The sequence below is a fragment of the Schistocerca cancellata genome, chromosome 3, assembly GCF_023864275.1.
Source record: "Schistocerca cancellata isolate TAMUIC-IGC-003103 chromosome 3, iqSchCanc2.1, whole genome shotgun sequence".
NCBI classification, from domain to species: domain Eukaryota; kingdom Metazoa; phylum Arthropoda; class Insecta; order Orthoptera; family Acrididae; genus Schistocerca; species Schistocerca cancellata.
This window is the reverse complement of record NC_064628.1, coordinates 388084643-388103775: the sequence shown is the minus strand read 5'-3', so window position 1 is coordinate 388103775 and position 19133 is coordinate 388084643. Positions and strand designations below refer to the sequence as shown.

The following is a 19133-nucleotide window of genomic DNA, read 5'->3' as shown; positions in this document are numbered from 1 at the left end:
CCAGTTGCCTGCAATTTTTTGTCTAATGAATTAAGTACATTTTCACTGTAAGTGTAGATAGCCTTCTCAATATCAGAACCTTTTAGAAATCCAAACTGTGACTTTGACAGTATGTTATTTGAGATAAGATGGTTATAAAGACGACTGTACATTACTTTTTCGAAAATTTTTGAGAATGCTGGCAACAGTGAAATTGGACGGAAATTTGATGCTATTTCTTTATCTCCCTTCTTAAACAGTGGCTTAACTTCAGCATATTTCAGCCATTCAGGAAATATTCCACTGAGAAACGACTGGTTACACAGATAGCTTAATATGTTACTTAGCTCAGAATCACATTCTTTAATTAACTTTGTTGATATTCCATCATACCCACTAGATGTTTTTGATTTTAAAGATTTTATGATGGACATTATTTCTGTTGGGGTAGTGAGGGTCAAATTCATATTATGGAAGTTACTTGAAATGTCTGGTCTAAGGTAATCCATAGCAGCATCTACCGAACCTGACAACCCCATCTTTTCAGTAACAGTTATAAAATGTTTGTTAAAAAGTTCTGCAACACTATACACATCTGTCACCAATGTATCATTTACTCTTAATGCTATTTGTTCCTCTTCATGTCTGGTTCTACCGGTCTCCTCCTTCACTATATCCCATATTGTCTTTATTTTGTTATCTGATATGACTATCTTTTCCTTGTAATATATTTGCTTTGACATCCGTATTACAGTCTTTAATATTTTGCAGTATTTCTTATAATGTGCTATAGCATCAACATTGGAAATGTTTCGGATTGACAGATACAGTTGCCGGCCGCGGTGGTCTAGCGGTTCTGGCGCTGCAGTCCGGAACCGTGGGACTGCTACGGTCGCAGGTTCGAATCCTGCCTCGGGCATGGGTGTGTGTGATGTCCTTAGGTTAGTTAGGTTTAAGTAGTTCTAAGTTCTAGGGGACTTATGACCTAAGATGTTGAGTCCCATAGTGCTCAGAGCCATGTGAACCATTTGAACAGATACAGTTTTCTTTTTGTTTTACAAGATACCCCTATGCCTCGAGTAATCCATGGCTTCTTTGTAGACTTTGCTCTAACCTTGGTAAGTTTGGGGGAAAGCAGTGTTCGAATAAGGTAAGCACTTTATTAGCAAAAATGTTATATTTTTCATTCATGCCATGAGCACTGTAAATATCAGTCCAGTGAATGTCTCTGAGGAGTGTCCTAAAATAATCAATTTTTGGCTTACTGATTACCCTCTTGAGCTCAGATTTAACAGATTTTATAACCTGTTCAGTATTAACATTTAACAGAATGAACTGCATGTCATGGTCTGAGAGGCCATTGACTATTGGTTTTGTAATATAATTTTGTTCATTTGACTTTTCTATAAAGATATTATCAACGGCTGTTTGTGAGCAAGTGGCTATCCTAGTGGGGAACTTTACTGTGGGAATTAAGTTGAATGATAGTGTTACTAACTCAAATAAGTTCTTATTGGGAGAGTCTTTAAGGAAATCTATATTGAAATCACCAGCAACCACTATTTCTTTGTTTTTGGTTGTTAAATGGGCCAGTACAGCTTCAAGGTGGTTTACAAACAGATTAAAGTTACCTGCAGGTGCTTGATATACACTTAATATTATGAAAGATTTTTTGTGAAAATCTAATTCTGTTGCACATGCTTCCATAAGCTGTTCTAGGCAAAATTTATGAATGTCTATGTTCTTAAATTTATGACAGTTCCTGATGAATGTGGCAACTCCTCCTTTCTCCATTTCTGATCTACAAAAGTGAGATGCTAACCTAAACCCTGTAACACTTAAAAGTTCTATACCAGTGGTCACATGATGTTCAGAGAGGCAGATTATGTCAGCTGGGTTTGAAGACTCTAATTCATCTATGCAGATAGTTAATTCATTAATTTTATTACTCAGTCCTCGAATATTTTGATGCAATAAAGATAGCTGACATTTCACATTGACTGAGTTAAAATTGGATGGAGTTGAAATATCTGCTGACAGTTGAAAATTCTTAACCAATGGCTGTTTATGCTGATGTAATAAGCTGGAATTATGTTTTTTGATTTCTTTCTCAAACTGAAGGTTTGTCTCAGTTCTAACCTCTCTTAAAATTTGCTTTCTTTCTGTCCTCCCTACCCTAAAAAAAGGTCTTTTCTGAATCCTATAACCACTGGTATTTTACCACTCATGACAGTGCCTCCCCCCTTTAACTTTCCTGCTATTTCCCCAGCCAATTTACCCTTCCCCTTCCTGTTGAGGTGAAGGCCATGCCTAGTATAATCCCACCTACTGAGAGAATCAACATGAACCACACCAATGTGTGACCCCGCACCCGACATGAGCAGCCGTTCCAGCTCCAAATTAACTCTCTTGACAGAAGAGTTCAAATGAGGTCGGTCATGGCGCCCAAGAACAGATACAAACTCAACACTAGTATGCTTCGATGCTGATGCAATCTTCGCCAGGTCACACTCTATACTGTACCCAGGATCTCTGTCAATACTGTTACCTGCCCCACCCACTATAACCACGGTGTCTTCCTTAGTGAAATCTTTGCAAAGTGATCCTAAATCCTCTGTCACCTGCTCCAGACCAGCACTAGGTTTAAAAAAATTGGTGACCTGGTATTCTGATCCTAGTTCATCCTGCAAAAGTTGGCCGACACCTCTTCCATGGGAACTACCTAACAACACCACTTTCTTTCTCTTTACTGATTTCCCTACATTCTTACTTTTCAATTTGCTGCTGAAAGTTTGTTGTGCCCTGTCTACACCTGCAACTGCTTGAGGCTCACCAGCTTCTAACTGAAGCAACAGGTCAAATCTATTTTCCACATTCACCATAAAGCTGTCAGACAAAGTTCTAGGCCTGTTCCTCCTGTTGCCTGTTGCCACTTCCCACCTCTCTTTACCCTTCTCCCTCCTTAACCTGTCAAGATCTCCCCTGGCCTTGTCTAACTCAGCCTAAAGGGCGGCAATTTTCCCCTCCTGTTCTAGTATCTTCCTATCTCTACTACAAATCCTACAAAACCACTGATGAGTCTCATTTACTTTCCCTATTCCCACGCCACTACAGTCACCCACATGGAAAAAACTACAGCACCCATCACACCAAAGCCCCGACCTAACAATTCTACGGCAAGTCAAGCACTTTTCACTCATGATAAACGTAATAGTTTATTAAGAATAAGTCAGTTAAATTACAGATAAACACGAAAATATGATTACACAAATTTGGCCTATACGCAACTGTGTGTAAACAAAAACAAAAGTGCAAAGTTTCTGAAACAACAAGTTAAACTTAACGCTACTTTCCGGAAATGCTAGTTAAATAATGAAGAGGTACGCTAAGTTAAATTGCTGGAGAGAGCAAGGAACAACTAAACGAAATTCTATAGATTTGCTGCAGCAGAACGTAAACAGAAAATACGACTGTACGGTCTTTTCGCGTTTTCTGCTATATTACGTAGAGAAAAATGAAACCTTTAATGGTACACTTAAACGGCACACTAATACACTTATTTACCATGTAATCAGTACTAATCTATATGTTTTATAATCTAAAATAACTTATCTTTACGAGAACACCAAAACTCGCGCTAGTCGCCTGTCACCAGCAACCACTATTTCTTTGTTTTTGGTTGTTAAATGGGCTGGTACAGCTTCAAGGTGGTTTATGAACAGATTAAATTTACCTGCAGGTGCTCGATATACACTTCATATTATAAAGGATTTTTAGTGAAATTCTATTTCTGTTGCACATGCTTCCGTATGCTGTTCAAGGCAAAATTTATGAATGTCTATGTTCTTAAATTTATGACAGTTCCTGATAAATGTGACAACTCCTGCTTTCTCCATTTATGCTCTACAAAAGTGAGATGCTAACCTAAATCCTGTAACACTTAGAAGTTCTATACCAGTGGTCACATGATGTTCAGAGAGGCAGATAATGTCATCTGGGTTTGAGGACTCTAATTCATCTATGCAGATAATTAATTCATTAATTTTATTTCACAGTCCTCAAATATTTTGTTGCAATAAAGGCAGCTGACATTTCACATTGACTGAGTTAAAATTGGGTAGAGTTGTAATTTCTGCTGACTGTTGAAAACTCTTAACCAACAGCTATTTATACTGATGTAATTAGCTAGAATTACGTTTTTTGGTTTCTTTCTCAAACTGAAGGTTTGTCTCAATCCTAACCTCTCTTAAAACTTGGTTTCTTTCTGTTTTCTCTACCCTAAAAAAAGGGTCTTTTCTGAAACCTATAACCACTGGTATTTTATCACTCATAACCACTGATAATAGTTTTGATGTGGACATACTCAGAGAAGTCAGGTCTGTCTGTTGCCATTAGATCCAATATATTTCCATCATGAGTGGGGTTCCTAACTATCTGTTCTAGGTAGTTTTAAGACAGGGCATGCAGTAAAATTTCACAGGGCATTTTATCATGCCCACCACTAACAACATTGTAATTTTCCCAATTATTTGTTGGATGATTAAAGTCTCCAATGATGATTACAGTATGATTGGGTAACTTACGTATAAGTTTTCTCTAAAGTTTTCGGTTACATCAGGAGATAGGCATTGTGGGCAATAGAAGGGTCCAATTATGGTTAATGCCCACCCCTGATACTAAGTCTTTTCCAAACAATCTCACATGCAGCTTCATTTTCTATCTCGGTGGATTTGAGCGTTTTGCCTATTGTGACAAATACCACCACCCAAAAATCTCACTGCTATTAATTTCAGGTATCAACCAGCTTTCTGTACCTGCTATTATGTGAGCTTCACTACTTTTCATTAGCGCTTCAAACTCTGGCACCTTGTTGCGAATGCTTCGGCACTTTACCATTAGGATTTTAATACTCTCACCTATGGGACGCATTTCTTTCGATTTTACACAGGTACTGCTGGGTTTCCTACAGTTATTATCTGCATTGGATGGAGAGTCACCTAATCTAAAAACCCTTGTGTGCACCCTACACACAGTCAGCTACCTCAGTAGCAGCCTCTGATGTATAGTGCACACCTGACCTATTTAGGAGGACCCTACAGTTCTCAACCCTATGGTGCAAGCCCAGGAAGCCACAGCCTAGTTTGTCACAGAACCTTTGAAGTCTCTGGTTCAGTCCTTCCACTTGACTCAGAACCAAAGGGCCACAATCAGTACTGGTGACAATGCTGAAAATTGTGAGCTCTATTTAAACTCCACAAGCAAAGCTGGTCTTCTCAACCTTCTATGCCAGTCGCTGGAATGACCCAAGAATGACCTCGGAGCCCAGACGACAGACATCATTTGTTCTAACATGCACCACAATCTGCAGTTGGTTGCATCCTGTTCCCTCAATGGCTGCTGGAGTAGCGTCTCCAAAGTGCCTCCAGGCATACACACTGAATGCACCAGTGCCACATTATTGTGACCACCTGTCAAAAGCCTGAATAGCCACCTTTTGCAGCACAGTCCGCTGTAAAGTGTGCAGGAAGAGAGTCAGTGATGTTCTGGAAGGTTCCAACAGGGATGTGGAGCCATGCTGACTCCAATCTTGTAGCCAGATGTGCTAGGTCTCTTGGTTGATGATCCATGGCGCAATCAGCCATTTGAGGTGGTCCCACAGATTCTTAACTGGGTTTTAATACAGGGAGTGTGGTGGCCAGGGGAATATGGTAGAACCGTTGTGGTGCTCTTCAAACCACACACATACAGTGTAAGCTGTGACACGTTGCGTTGTCCTGCTGGTAGATGCCATCATGCCAAATAAAAACAAACTGCATTTAGGGATGGGCATGGTTTGCAAGGATAGATGCTTACTTGGGTTGATCCACTGTGGCTTCCAGAATGAAAAGATCACCCCGGGAATGCCACGAAAACATTCCCTAGGCCATAACACATGCAGGGCATTTGCTTTAAAGCATTTCACACAATATACATCAATGCCCATCTGTCTGATGGAGCAACGTTCATTGAATGGTCATTGAGGAGACACTGTTGGTAGCCCGTTGGTTTATGTGGGTGCTTAGTTGCTCAACAGTTGCATGTCTATTCATCTGTACAAATCTCTGCAGCCATTGTTCACCCCTGTCATCTATATCCTATGTTGCACCACAGTTGCCTCGGCACTGGTTTCGAATAGGGTCATTTTGCCATGCATAGTATACTTTAACCACGACAGTATGTGAACAGTTGACAAATTTAGCTGTTTCATAAATGCTTCCATCCTTGGCCCGAGAGCCAATGATCATATTCTTTTGGATGTCAGATATATTTCTCTGTTTCCACACAATGACAACTACTGCACTGTTTTCTGCGTTCCCCAATTTGCTTTATGCTGTATACCTTCCACTGATAGTGCTGCCATCTGTCATCGGTGAGTCGTTACCTAGGTAGATGTTGAGCATATGGGGTGGTCAGATTAATGTGACTGGATTGTGTATATTTCTTTTACAAAATTGTTTCTGTATTTAATTATTATATTTATTTGAACTCATTTGCACAAAAATTTCAGGTGTACTGTTCAGACAGTGACAACTAAGAGGACTTTTGGATTCCAACCAAGCAAGGAAATAGACCTAGTTTATTATTTTTAAATATCATTTCCACTGGCAAGTTATTGCATATCAGATCTTCATCCTGAAAATTACAATTTTTAAAGAAAAAGTATGAAGTGGAGTTTCATTTTCTGTCTTGTTCCATGATACCAGATTATTCTGTGAATACATCTACATTACTTTTAACAAACTTAAGACATTTCTAATATGTAAACACTTGCAAGTGGTAATGTGCAGAGCTAATGGAGTCTCCACCTTCATCAATAGTCATTATTGTAGATTAGTTTAGATTAAATATACTTTTTGTTCCATAGTGTGTTTGTTGCCTAGTGTGGAGATCATCCAGAGTGTGGAACAAACCAGAACTACAGCCATGCACAATAAATATTTACAAAGAAAAACGAATATGTACCTTCCATAGATTCCAAGTGAAATGATTCATGTGATTGTGGAATGAATAAATAAATAAATCTTAAAACGTATTTTTATTTAAATGGTAATATATAACTTTTACAAAACAAGTAAATGTTCTATACACTGAGCTGCTTATGATAATCCTTAGGCTGTTGTAGCCATGCATCACCAAATGGCAAAATCATTTTACAGCACTTACTTACAATGTTGTCATTACTGCACTGATACTTGCATTAATTGATATTACCAGTAACATATACACATCAGTTGGTTCTACCAGGAAATTCGTCAATTGAGTAGGAGTTGACCACCAACAAATTATTTATGTTCCTCTTAGACCAAACTTTATCAGTATTTAAACTTTCCATGGCTGCTAGCAAATTATTGAAAATGTGTATCTTGAGCCAGTCGGACCAACTGAGAATCGTGCTCCTCTCTCTAACGTTTCTAGTTCAACTGTCTACTACTGTAACAATTAATACTACGAAAATGCAATATTACTTTTCTCATTTTCTAAATTTAACTGTGCTACTCCACATCTCAGAATGAATAGTACTGTGAAGGTTCTTGTACTTGACTGCTCAAGGACAGCTCACACTGGAATGTGCTTACAATGTCGTATCTTGCACTGTGGCTCTCTCTTTCACAGTATAGGTAATTTTGGTGTTGAAGCAACAAGACACAAAGGAATTAAAGACATTAGCTGCCAGTGGGCATTAATTTTATACCAGTGGGGCAAGTTGAAAATTTGTGCCAGACCGGGATTCGAATCTGGCAGATGCGCTGACCACTGTGCCATATGGACACAGTGGTCAGCAAAAGCACAAGGACTGCCCTAGCACCCCTCCCATCAGACCCAAATTCTCAACTTATACCACACACTACTGATGTAGAGACCCTGCTCATCATCCTCATTGCTCATGGCATCTCACCACCTTGAAAGCAAGAGATCAGAGTTTGAATACCAATCCAGCACAAATTTTCAACTTGTCTCACTCATATAAAATCAATGCCCACCGGCAGCTAATGTCTTTAATTCCTTTGTATCTTGATTTATAGTGATTGCAGAATCAAAATAGTGTCTGTTCTTTGGGATATACCTGAAAGAACAGACACCACATATATAAGGCAACAAACTATAAGAGGTCACAGACCCATGGTCTGCAAGTATGTTCTGCAAATGTCTTTATTTAATTCCTCTGTATCTATTTTTTTTCTTGTTTGGTAAAATCCTTCATACCTTTCTCCTACACCCAACGAACTAAGTTAACTCCTCAGTATACATCAACATTCACAGAATATTTTCTTCAGAAGCCACACTGCACACATTATTTCCCATATTTGAAGATGGTAATATGTTTTGCAAACTGTTAACCTATCAGACAGTTATAGAAATCACATGTGAATATAAGATGACAGAAATGCTGGCTTTCAGTATCAGACATTCATAGATGTGGCAAAGAGAAGAGGAGGTTGAAGGGAATGGGACTGTACAAGGATCAATTAACAAAGCAACAAATATCACAGCTGGTTGGAGATTTGGTGGAGAAAAGAGGTCACAATGAGAGAGAAATAAATATTATTGCTTAAATTTTTTATACTAACATTATCTGTGAATTAAGGTTATTGCTTTATTTCAGTGGCACCAGAAATACTTATTATACTCAGAATTTAAATGAAGCTTGTCCAGTAACAAAAGCTTGTCCTCTGTTTCCCCAGACTGAAAATGAAATGGGTATTATAAATCGCGAAATTTCATTATTGGAAGAAGCTCTAGCTGATAAAACAGGTCCTTCAAAGTTGGCAGAGTCACGTCTTGAGATACGTCTATGGCGGCCACGTGCAGAACTTTTGTATGATGATGCCCAACAGACAATAAAAAATGAACTGCTCCAGCTCCAACTGTCTCGACAAAAGCTCACACAGCAGATTGCTGATGCAAAGTAAGGAATTCATGACTACTCTTTTTCCTTTCTAATACTGTTTGAGAGTTCTGTGCATAAGTTTTAGCAAGAAATTTTATAAGCTATGTCTAGTTTTATTTTTCATGCAATAAAATAAATTTTGAAAGTTTAACCAAATGACATTAAAATAAAATTAAACCCTAAAGTGCAGTCAGTAGTCTGGATCACAATTTTAAATAAACAATTTAGGATGACTTCAGGAACATCAATGAGCACATCTCTTACACTACTGTGAACACCAGGGCTTTTAAGTTCTTATTTCTGACAATGTTCATGCCATTTTGAAATTGGAAATAATATTGATAATAGTTTAAAATATACGTACTGAGAGAGGTGTGTCTACTACATAACAAATTTAGGAAATTTTGGCTAGTTTTAATGGTCGAAAAAATTCAACATCACATGATCTGTATAAAAATAGGAAGTGGAACAATAAATAATACTGATGCAGCAGAACCACCGATTCTTTTAAGGATCAAACACCCATGTATAAAACAGCTTCAAATGTGTCTGATTACTTTACAAATGAGTTGATGTGTCAAATACTTGGCATTAAGCATTTAAGTGAGAAAAAGATTAGAAGAGGTTTGAAATTGTTCTTGAAGTTTGTTGGAAGTCGTGAGATGCTGACATCACGAAAACCTGTAAGAATACAGTCAGCATAATTTGTGCTCCATTTCTAGCAAAAAGTGAACTATGTGGGGGGTGGCAGTGAAAAAAGGTTTCATAAAAATTTGAAACTGATTGTAAAGTTTGTTGGAAGTTGCGAAGTACTCTCATTCTCAAATACTGGGTGACTGAAGTCCATGTCATTGCATGGCATCAGTTGCGCTGTCTCAAGGCACACACACAATTTTTATCTGTAATACTTGCCTTATTCTGTTAAACTTTTAAGATAAATGATGTTACACTGTGTCTATCCTTCCAGAGCAACATACAATGCTCTGCAGCAGCACAGTGCACGACTGGCCGCCGATATCAACTGCAAGAACCAAGCTCTGACTTTACTGAACCGCTGTTGTGACATACGGTCTCCATTGCACCCTGATGAGAGGTAGATTCATCCTGCTGCCTCCAACTTTGTGCTTAAGTAATATACGTACAACTTGTTCTTTGGTCTCATCATGTTATTCATCAAAGAAGATTCAGTAACCAACTGAGATGTTAATTTTCATTTGTATACAATATTGATACTTTTTAGTAATAAACGCATGTGGTCTACAGCTTACTTATGTTTCAGTAATTTTGGTACAGCATTTTTATAGAAATGTTGATGATTCATTCACACATACATACACCTTTAAACATGTGGAACAAAACAAGAGGTGCTGGGGCAGAAAAAAGTCAGCATCATTAATTGTTTCATTTGTACATTGTCTACTATTAATGCTTGGTTGTTATGTGATATTAATCATCAGTATAAAAATGGATGGCTGTGTGTGTATGTGTATGATCTACCAAAGCTGTGGAACATCAGGAGCAGTTTCAACCAAGCTTGGTACACATATGTGACATAGTACAAGGAAACAGTTACCAGGGGAGGGGACTAAGACATCCCCTGGCATCCCTATTCGTGGGGTTGGGATGGGAAATTGGTAATATTGAAGCTTAACCCTGGAACAACTAAAGCAATTTCAACCAAACTTGGTACATATATGACTTACTGTGTGTGTTGGAAAAAAAATTACCATTGGGATAAAACACTTTAAGCAGCATTAGGGCTGGGATGCAGATGTGAAGGGGGCAATGTCTATAAATAATGTAAACTGAATTCTATTAGTACCAAATCTACAGGTTTTTTTCTGTTTGCTAGGCTGACTGGCGACAGTCCAGATAAAAGTGAATTTGTAGGAGTGGGATGGCTGAGAAAGGTGTGACAAAGTTTAACTTTGCAATGCTTGGAGCATATACATATATAGCTTACTATAATATACCATAATATAAATATACCATGCAGTAAGCAATCTGCGGCATGGCTAGTAGCTGGAGGAGGGGAGTGGGCTTGGGAAGGAAGTGACATGGAAAAAATAATTGAAAACATTCAATATTAGTGGTAGACTCATAATTTTTCATGATAAATGTATAGCTTTTAACTGTTGCCACTTATGAGATTAAATAGACATGTCTCTCCTGCATAACCCAATTATGTCACTATGATCATTAACATAGTGCAGCTTTGTCATACCTTGTAGCTGGATACAGGACAAGTGGGTCATTGGTGGCATCTGCAACCTTCAACAATTTGTGTTACAGCCTTAACTACAGAGTTAAATGATTATTGAGCACATACAGGTATGAGGAAAAATGTAAATAAGGGGTGTTTTTGTGGGGTCCTGCCCACTCGTCACATATAGGGTGCCTAAGGGATGCTGCGTTCTCGGAATGCTATACAACAATTCAATCAAATAACATTAGTAGTTTTATTTCAATGAAGCAGACTGACAACATTTAACTATGAAATAACAATGGTGTCATGAGCAATGGGCGACATACAACATACACTCCTGGAAATTGAAATAAGAACACCGTGAATTCATTGTCCCAGGAAGATGAAACTTTATTGACACATTCCTGGGGTCAGATACATCACATGATCACACTGACAGAACCACAGGCACATAGACACAGGCAACAGAGCATGCACAATGTCGGCACTAGTACAGTGTATATCCACCTTTCGCAGCAATGCAGGCTGCTATTCTCCCATGGAGACGATCGTAGAGATGCTGGATGTAGTCCTGTGGAATGGCTTGCCATGCCATTTCCACCTGGCGCCTCAGTTGGACCAGCGTTCGTGCTGGACGTGCAGACCGCGTGAGACGACGCTTCATCCAGTCCCAAACATGCTCAATGGGGGACAGATCCGGAGATCTTGCTGGCCAGGGTAGTTGACTTACACCTTCTAGAGCACATTGGGTGGCACGGGATACATGCGGACATGCATTGTCCTGTTGGAACAGCAAGTTCCCTTGCCGGTCTAGGAATGGTAGAACGATGGGTTCGATGACGGTTTGGATGTACCGTGCACTATTCAGTGTCCCCTCGACGATCACCAGTGGTGTACGGCCAGTGTAGGAGATCGCTCCCCACACCATGATGCCGGGTGTTGGCCCTGTGTGCCTCGGTCGTATGCAGTCCTGATTGTGGCACTCACCTGCACGGCGCCAAACACGCATACGACCATCATTGGCACCAAGGCAGAAGCGACTCTCATCGCTGAAGATGACACGTCTCCATTCGTCCCTCCATTCACGCCTGTCGCGGCACCACTGGAGGCGGGCTGCACGATGTTGGGGCGTGAGCGGAAGACGGCCTAACGGTGTGCGGGACCGTAGCCCAGCTTCATGGAGACGGTTGCGAATGGTCCTTGCCGATACCCCAGGAGCAACAGTGTCCCTAATTTGCTGGGAAGTGGCGGTGCGGTCCCCTACGGCACTGCGTAGGATCCTACGGTCTTGGCGTGCATCCGTGCGTCACTGCGGTCCGGTCCCAGGTCGACGGGCACGTGCACCTTCCGCCGACCACTGGCGACAACATCGATGTACTGTGGAGACCTCACGCCCCACGTGTTGAGTAATTCGGCGGTACGTCCACCCGGCCTCCTGCATGCCCACTATACGCCCTCGCTCAAAGTCCGTCAACTGCACATACGGTTCACGTTCACGCTGTCGCAGCATGCTACCAGTGTTAAAGACTGCGATGGAGCTCCGTATGCCACGGCAAACTGGCTGACACTGACGGCGGCGGTGCACAAATGCTGTGCAGCTAGCGCCATTCGACGGCCAACACCGCGGTTCCTGGTGTGTCCGCTGTGCTGTGCGTGTGATCATTGCTTGTACAGCCCTCTCGCAGTGTCCGGAGCAAGTATGGTGGGTCTGACATACCGGTGTCAATGTGTTCTTTTTTCCATTTCCAGGAGTGTACATCTGAGTCCTTTGCTATATATAATGTTCATGCAAGTTTGACACGCAGTTTGTGGATCACTATCATAGCACTCTCTGCTAGGCCGTGCTAATACTCTGCGAATACTGCCCACTAATGTCCGGCCGGGGTTGGCAGAAGCAGCACTTATATTCTCTTCTTGCAGAGGTCGCTCCTGTTGTGGCGCGGTCCTCGTCAGCAGGCTATTGGCTGACATCAACTCACCGCCTTCTCCAGTCTTGCGTTCTTCCTCTTCATTCCAGTGCTTGTGGTTATGCCAGAACAGTTTTGATGTACATATACAGACTGAAATGAAGAATGAAAGTTTGTACCACGTCCAGGATTTAAACCTGGGTCTCCTGCTCACCAGACCACTATGTCACCCTGGCACAGTGACTTTGCATGACTGTACAGACTACTGTAGCACTCCTCCTTTCTCAATCCAAATTCCCATTCACTCCTCATCTCATTCGGTATTTCCCCTAAACTTGAACAGCACTGCAGAGGCTCTCCAACTGTAATGAACAGTACCTCAGCATCAAACAAAATGGGGGATTATGCATGAAACCCAGGCATTAATCCAATAAAACTATATGGTTCCAGAGACCTTTTAATGTCTCAAACATCTATGATGTATATATTTAAGACTGAAGTGACGAATGAAAATTCGTACCTAGGCTGGTATTCAAACTTGGGTCTCCCGTTTGCAAGGCAGACACGCTAACCACTACACCACCATAGGACAGTGGATTTGCAGAACTGCACAGACTACCGTAGTGTGCCTCTCTTCAGTCCAAGTTCCCATCCATGCCTCAGCCAACATGGTGTTCCCCCTAAACTCGAACAGCATCGCAGAGGGTGCCAGGGTGGCTTAGTGGTTAGTGCATTTGTCTAGGGAGCAGGAGACTGAGTGAATCCAATCCTTGGTACAAATTCTCATTTGACACTTCACTCTGCACATATATATCATAGATTTTTGAGACTTGAATAGGACTGTGGAACCATATAGTTTCATAGTTGGGTGTCAGGCAAGATCCCCCTTTTGGTTTGATGCTAATGTGCTATTCCAATACAGTTGAAGATGCTCTGAAATTCTGTTCGAGTGGGGAACATCAAGTGGGCTGAGATGGGAATGGGAAGTCAGACTGCAGAGGGAGGCGTGCAGTGTAGTCCATGCAGTTGTGAAAAACCGATGTGCCAGGGTGGTGTAGTGGTTAGTGCATCTGCCTAGTGATCAGGTAAGCCGCATTCAAATCCTGAGCTTGGTACAAATTTTAATTCATTGATTCAGTCTGCATATGTACATCATAGATGTTTGAGACTTAAAAAGGTCTCTAGAACCATGTTCTTTCATTTGAGGCTAAGTCCTAACCATGATTAAACTATGTTCAATAAGTAACTAGAAGCACTGGTTAATTAGCAAAGACATGCTTAAAATCTTACAAAATAGACATCACCGGTACATATACCGGAGCTACTTGGAAAACAAGCTGGGTTCTGTAAAGGAAGAGTGATCAGAGATCATAAGTCCGACACCAATGGATTGTGAAGAAGGCAAGAGAATTTCAGAAATATGTTTATGGATTATGCAATAAAGCCTATCACTGTGTCAACTACGGCAAGTACTCAAAAGCATTTGAGTACCAGATCACCTCATTTACATAATATGGAATTTATACTCTAACCCAGTGAAAATCCGTATATGGATCAAATAGGTGGGTCAAGATTCAGAAAGGAGTATGGTAAGGTGTTACTCAAAAACGTGTGAGTAACAGATTGCCTTATTTACCACATATGGAATTTATACTCTGACCAAGAAGCCACAATGAAAAACCATATATGGAGCAACTAAGTGGGTCAAGATTCAGAAATGAGTTTCGCAAGGTTGCATACTGTCACTTTATTTATTCAATCCGTATGCAAAGCACATTATGAGAAATGTCAGGTTAGATTAAGAAGAAACTGGATTTAAAATAGCTAGGATATAAATATAATCAAGTGCAAGAGAAGAAGAGTTAAAGATCCTCTGATGGAAGATGAAAGAATCAAGTGCAAAGGCTGGTCTAATGCTGAACATCAAGAAAATGAAAATTATGGCAACTACCCCTATCGCTTCATGGCATATGAGAGGAGAAACAATGGAGGTAGTTTCTATGTTCAGTTATCTTGGCTCTCAGATTTCTGTTGCTAACAATGACTGCAGCCACAAAATCAATAGGTACTTGTTACTTGGCAGAAAGGCAATGTCCAACCTTGACAATATTTTAAGGAGCAGAAACACAGCTTTAACAAAGATCTGTATAGTAAGGGCTAGTGTTCCAGTTGTGATGTACAGAAATGAAACCTGGATGATAAGAAAGGATGAACAGCATAGAAAGACACCTTTGAATTGTGGCATTGGAAGAAATTCCTTAGAGTCCCATGGACTGCAAAGAGAATGAACAGATCAGTATTACCTCAAATGAAAGCAAACTGCTCCTTGGAAGGTCTGATACTCAAACGAAAACTGACCTATTTTGGACACTATATGAGAAGGCATGATGTGCTGGAAAAGACGTTAATGCTGGGGAAGATCAAAGGCACGAGGAGAAGAGGGCAGTAAAGAATGAAATGGATGAATAGCATCATAGGAGTAATGGATTTCAACCTGGAAAGTCTGCAGAATAAAGTCCAGGCCAGAAGAAATTGGTATTCTTTAGTTTATGGGAGCACAGAGTCAGAATTGCACTTTCTTCTTTCACCTTCTGTAAGAGGATCTTTAACTTTTCTGCAATTCCTGCCATCAGTATGGCATCAACTGAAATCTAAGGTTATTTATATTTATTCAGCTATTTTAATTCTAGTTTCTTCTTCATCTAACCTGACATTCCTCACAATTTGCTCTGCATACAGATTGAATAAATAAGGTGACAATATGCAGCCTTGCCATACTGCTGTCTGAATCTTGATCCACTTAGTTGATCCACAAATGGTTTTCATTGTGGCTTCTTGGTCAGAGGATAAATTCTGTATGAGGTAAATTAAGTGATCTGGTCCTCACATGCTTTTGAGCACTTCCCAATGTTTATTGCGGTCATCACAGTCAAAGGCTTTAACATAATCCATAAAGCAGAGACACAAATCTTTCTGGAACTCTCTTGCCTTCTCCATAATCCATTGGATGTTGGCAGTTTGATCTCTGGTCACTCTTCCCTTACGAAACCCAGACTGATTTTCAGGTAGTTCTGGTCTATATACCAGTGATGTCTATTTTGTAAGATCTTAAGCATGTCTTTGCTAATTAACCAGTGCTTCCAGTCACTTATTGACCCTAGACTAATATAAAAGAATCTCACCCATAAAAATGCTATTACTTCCCAGTCATACTATTCAAGTGCTGTATACCTACTAGTACAAAGCATTTCACTATGAGGTAGTCACGTGTTAAGAGAAGATAGCATGAACTATTTGGAAAGGTGGAATAATCAGATAAATGTATGCTCATGTTTCACTGCTATTTGAGTGTTGTATAGCTATGAAACTTCACAACAAAATAAAAGGATGTTACACAATGAATATGAAGAAACATTTTTAAAAAGCATGTTACATGATTTTCCAACTGAAAGATGCTACTACTCAGTGGAAGATTTCATGAAGGACAAAGTGGTACCTTGAGCTGGATCCTTAAAATGAAATATAAATTTATGTTAGTTATAGAAGATGCAAATTCTGAAACAACATTAGAAAGAATCTTATATAAATTTTTCAACAAGTAATATTGTAAGTTTGACACATTTTAAATAAGTAAATTTTTTAACAAGTAATATTATAAGTTCAATAAAATTTTAAATAAGTAAATTGCAAACCTAACATGTCTCCTGTACATCAGACTTACGTTCTGAAATTCTGTATGTTATGAGATGAACGACACACATTTCACATTTCCTTTCAGTCTGTAGCCACAATTTGATCCACCCCACCCTGCTGGCTGAGTCAGGAACTTCTCTGTGCTTACTTTGGCCAAGGATGCTTTCTTTGCAACAGACCACTGTAGCGTCCGCCGCTCGTGGTCTCGCGGTAGCGTTCTCGCTTCCCGAGCACGGGGTCCCGGGTTCGATTCCCGGCGGGTCAGGGATTTTCACCTGCCTCGAGATGACTGGGTGTTTGTGTTGTCCTCATCATTTCATCATCATCCAGGAAAGTGGCGAAATTGGACTGAGCAAAGATTGGGTAATTGTACGGGCACTGATAACCACGCAGTTGAGCGCCCCACAAATCAAACATCATCAGACCACTGTAGCACGTCTTCAGATTTAACCAAACCTTTTAACATTTTGTTGAGATATGCTTTCAACAGTGCACAATTGCACCCAGAAATCTATAAAAGTTGGTCAGGTCGAAGAACCAGTGTAATTCTCAAGTTGCTGTGGGCTCAGGAAACTGAGAAATAGCATCTACTCTGTCTTGAGGTGGAAATATTTCTTGTGCATTGATAAGATACGCAGAGAATTTTACATCCATCACTCACAAGACACATTTTTATGGGTTAATCATTAAATTGTGTTCTTGTAGTTTAGTGAATAGTAATTGCAGGTATGCTGGATGATCTGTCTCACTAGATGACATTACAAGCAGGTCATCAATGTAGACACAACAAAACTGCAAAAATCTCTAGTCTATGGCATTCGCCCAAATTCAAAAAGTCTGAACAGAGTGCAAACTGTGGTCCTGAGTATATCTTCCAGTGTTATTGGTAAATGATAAAAAGCATGGATGAGGTCGATCATGGGGAAAACAGTCTTACAATTAATGTGCATAGTAAAGTTTTCAATATGTGGCACATGATAATGATCAGATATTGTTCTGGCGCTAGGCTGACAGTAGTCACCCATTAATCTTCTTGGGTACAGTAAGAAGTGGTGAGGCTCAACTACCCTGGAGGGTGACAGATCCCTTGTGCTAACTTGAAAGAGAACTCTTGCTTTGTGGTCTTTAGGTTTTGTGGATGCAGTCCCTGAGGTCTAGTGTGAACTGGCAGTCCTAGCAGAGTGACAGTATGATGTACTGTTGAGTGGCTTACTGGTGCCAGAGTAGGGAATGGACAGGTGGTTTCAAGAAGCTGATGAAGCAAGTCATTTTTATGGCAAATCACCTACAATCACTTTGATGCCAGCATGGTAAGCACAGCATATGTACCCATGACTAGACAACTGCATTGTAGAATCAAGCAAAATCAAGCAGATGTCAACTTCAAAGATCTGTGTGAAGACTGTAAAAAGCTAAGAATTCTGCTCAAACAGTCGACTACAACACATTGGCAACAATACATCTCCATAAAAATTCACATTGATTGAAATTTAGATATAAATTGATGTAGCCATAAGCCTTGATGGAAGATCCAGTCAAAGTATACAGGTAATTTTCATTGATATTCTGACATGGATGGTGAAAAGAACGGTAAACTGTGATATCAGCACATGTGTCAAAGAGAAATTGCAATTTGGTAGAGTGCTCTGTTATGAATAGTGAACAGCTGTCCAGTTTGGAATCACCTGCTACTGATTTCCGGCAGTGTCTCCCTTGTCACAAGGTGGGAAACACTGCCGAGCTTCAGTTACAAATTTTTTCTGGTACGAATGCTTGTATGCTGCTGGAGGAACATAGTCATCGTGATGCACATATATAGTGTCCTATTTTTAGGGATGCGAGCTGCTTACACAGTTCAGCTGCTTGTCCTTGCAGTGCTTCCAGAGAAGTCTCTGTTTTCACAGAGTCAGTTGCAATGACCCATCGATGGATACATCTTGGCTATTCAGTCATAGTTTAAGTAAGAGCATCCAGGTCACCAGCTGCAAATTGTGAGTATTTTCTGTGCATCTGCAGGTAAGTGCAACAGCCATATATTCTGCAGAATATCACCATTAATTGCAATGTCAACTAGCATGCAAAGATGAAAAAGTAGTTGAGATGGTGTGGGGTCACTGAGTTCTTCAGTGTGGAGCAACTTTTCAAGTCCTTTAGCTTCTGACTGCAACAAGTGCATGCTTCCTAGAGGCAAATCTTTCAGTCTTTGGTGGTGAATCTGGTATGTCTTGTACTTCTGTAGCCATCTGCTTGTTAAGTGCAGCCACTACACAACTGTATTTAGTTTCATCTGAGGTTATGTAGGCCAAGATAAGTTGGTTCTCAACTTGGGTGAACCACATTACTGAATTATCCTACCAGAATCCCCAAATGGACTAAGGATCACATTTACCATTGGTAGGTCAATACTTGTTCTGGTAAG

General features: G+C 40.3%; 1 protein-coding gene across 9 annotated transcripts in view; it reads left to right on the top strand.

Annotated features, from left to right (window-relative positions):
* LOC126175099 (tektin-2) overlaps positions 1-10157 on the top strand; it is a 105525-nt gene extending 95368 nt beyond the window's left edge. For all 9 annotated transcript variants that reach the window (XM_049921650.1, XM_049921649.1, XM_049921644.1 and 6 more), the window contains 2 exons: positions 8703-8926; positions 9876-10157. In XM_049921650.1, coding sequence (XP_049777607.1) covers positions 8703-8926; positions 9876-10005 — 354 coding nt within the window. In that variant the 3' untranslated portion in view covers positions 10006-10157. The remainder of the gene's footprint in view (positions 1-8702; positions 8927-9875) is intronic.
* Positions 10158-19133: the final 8976 nt, after the last annotated feature.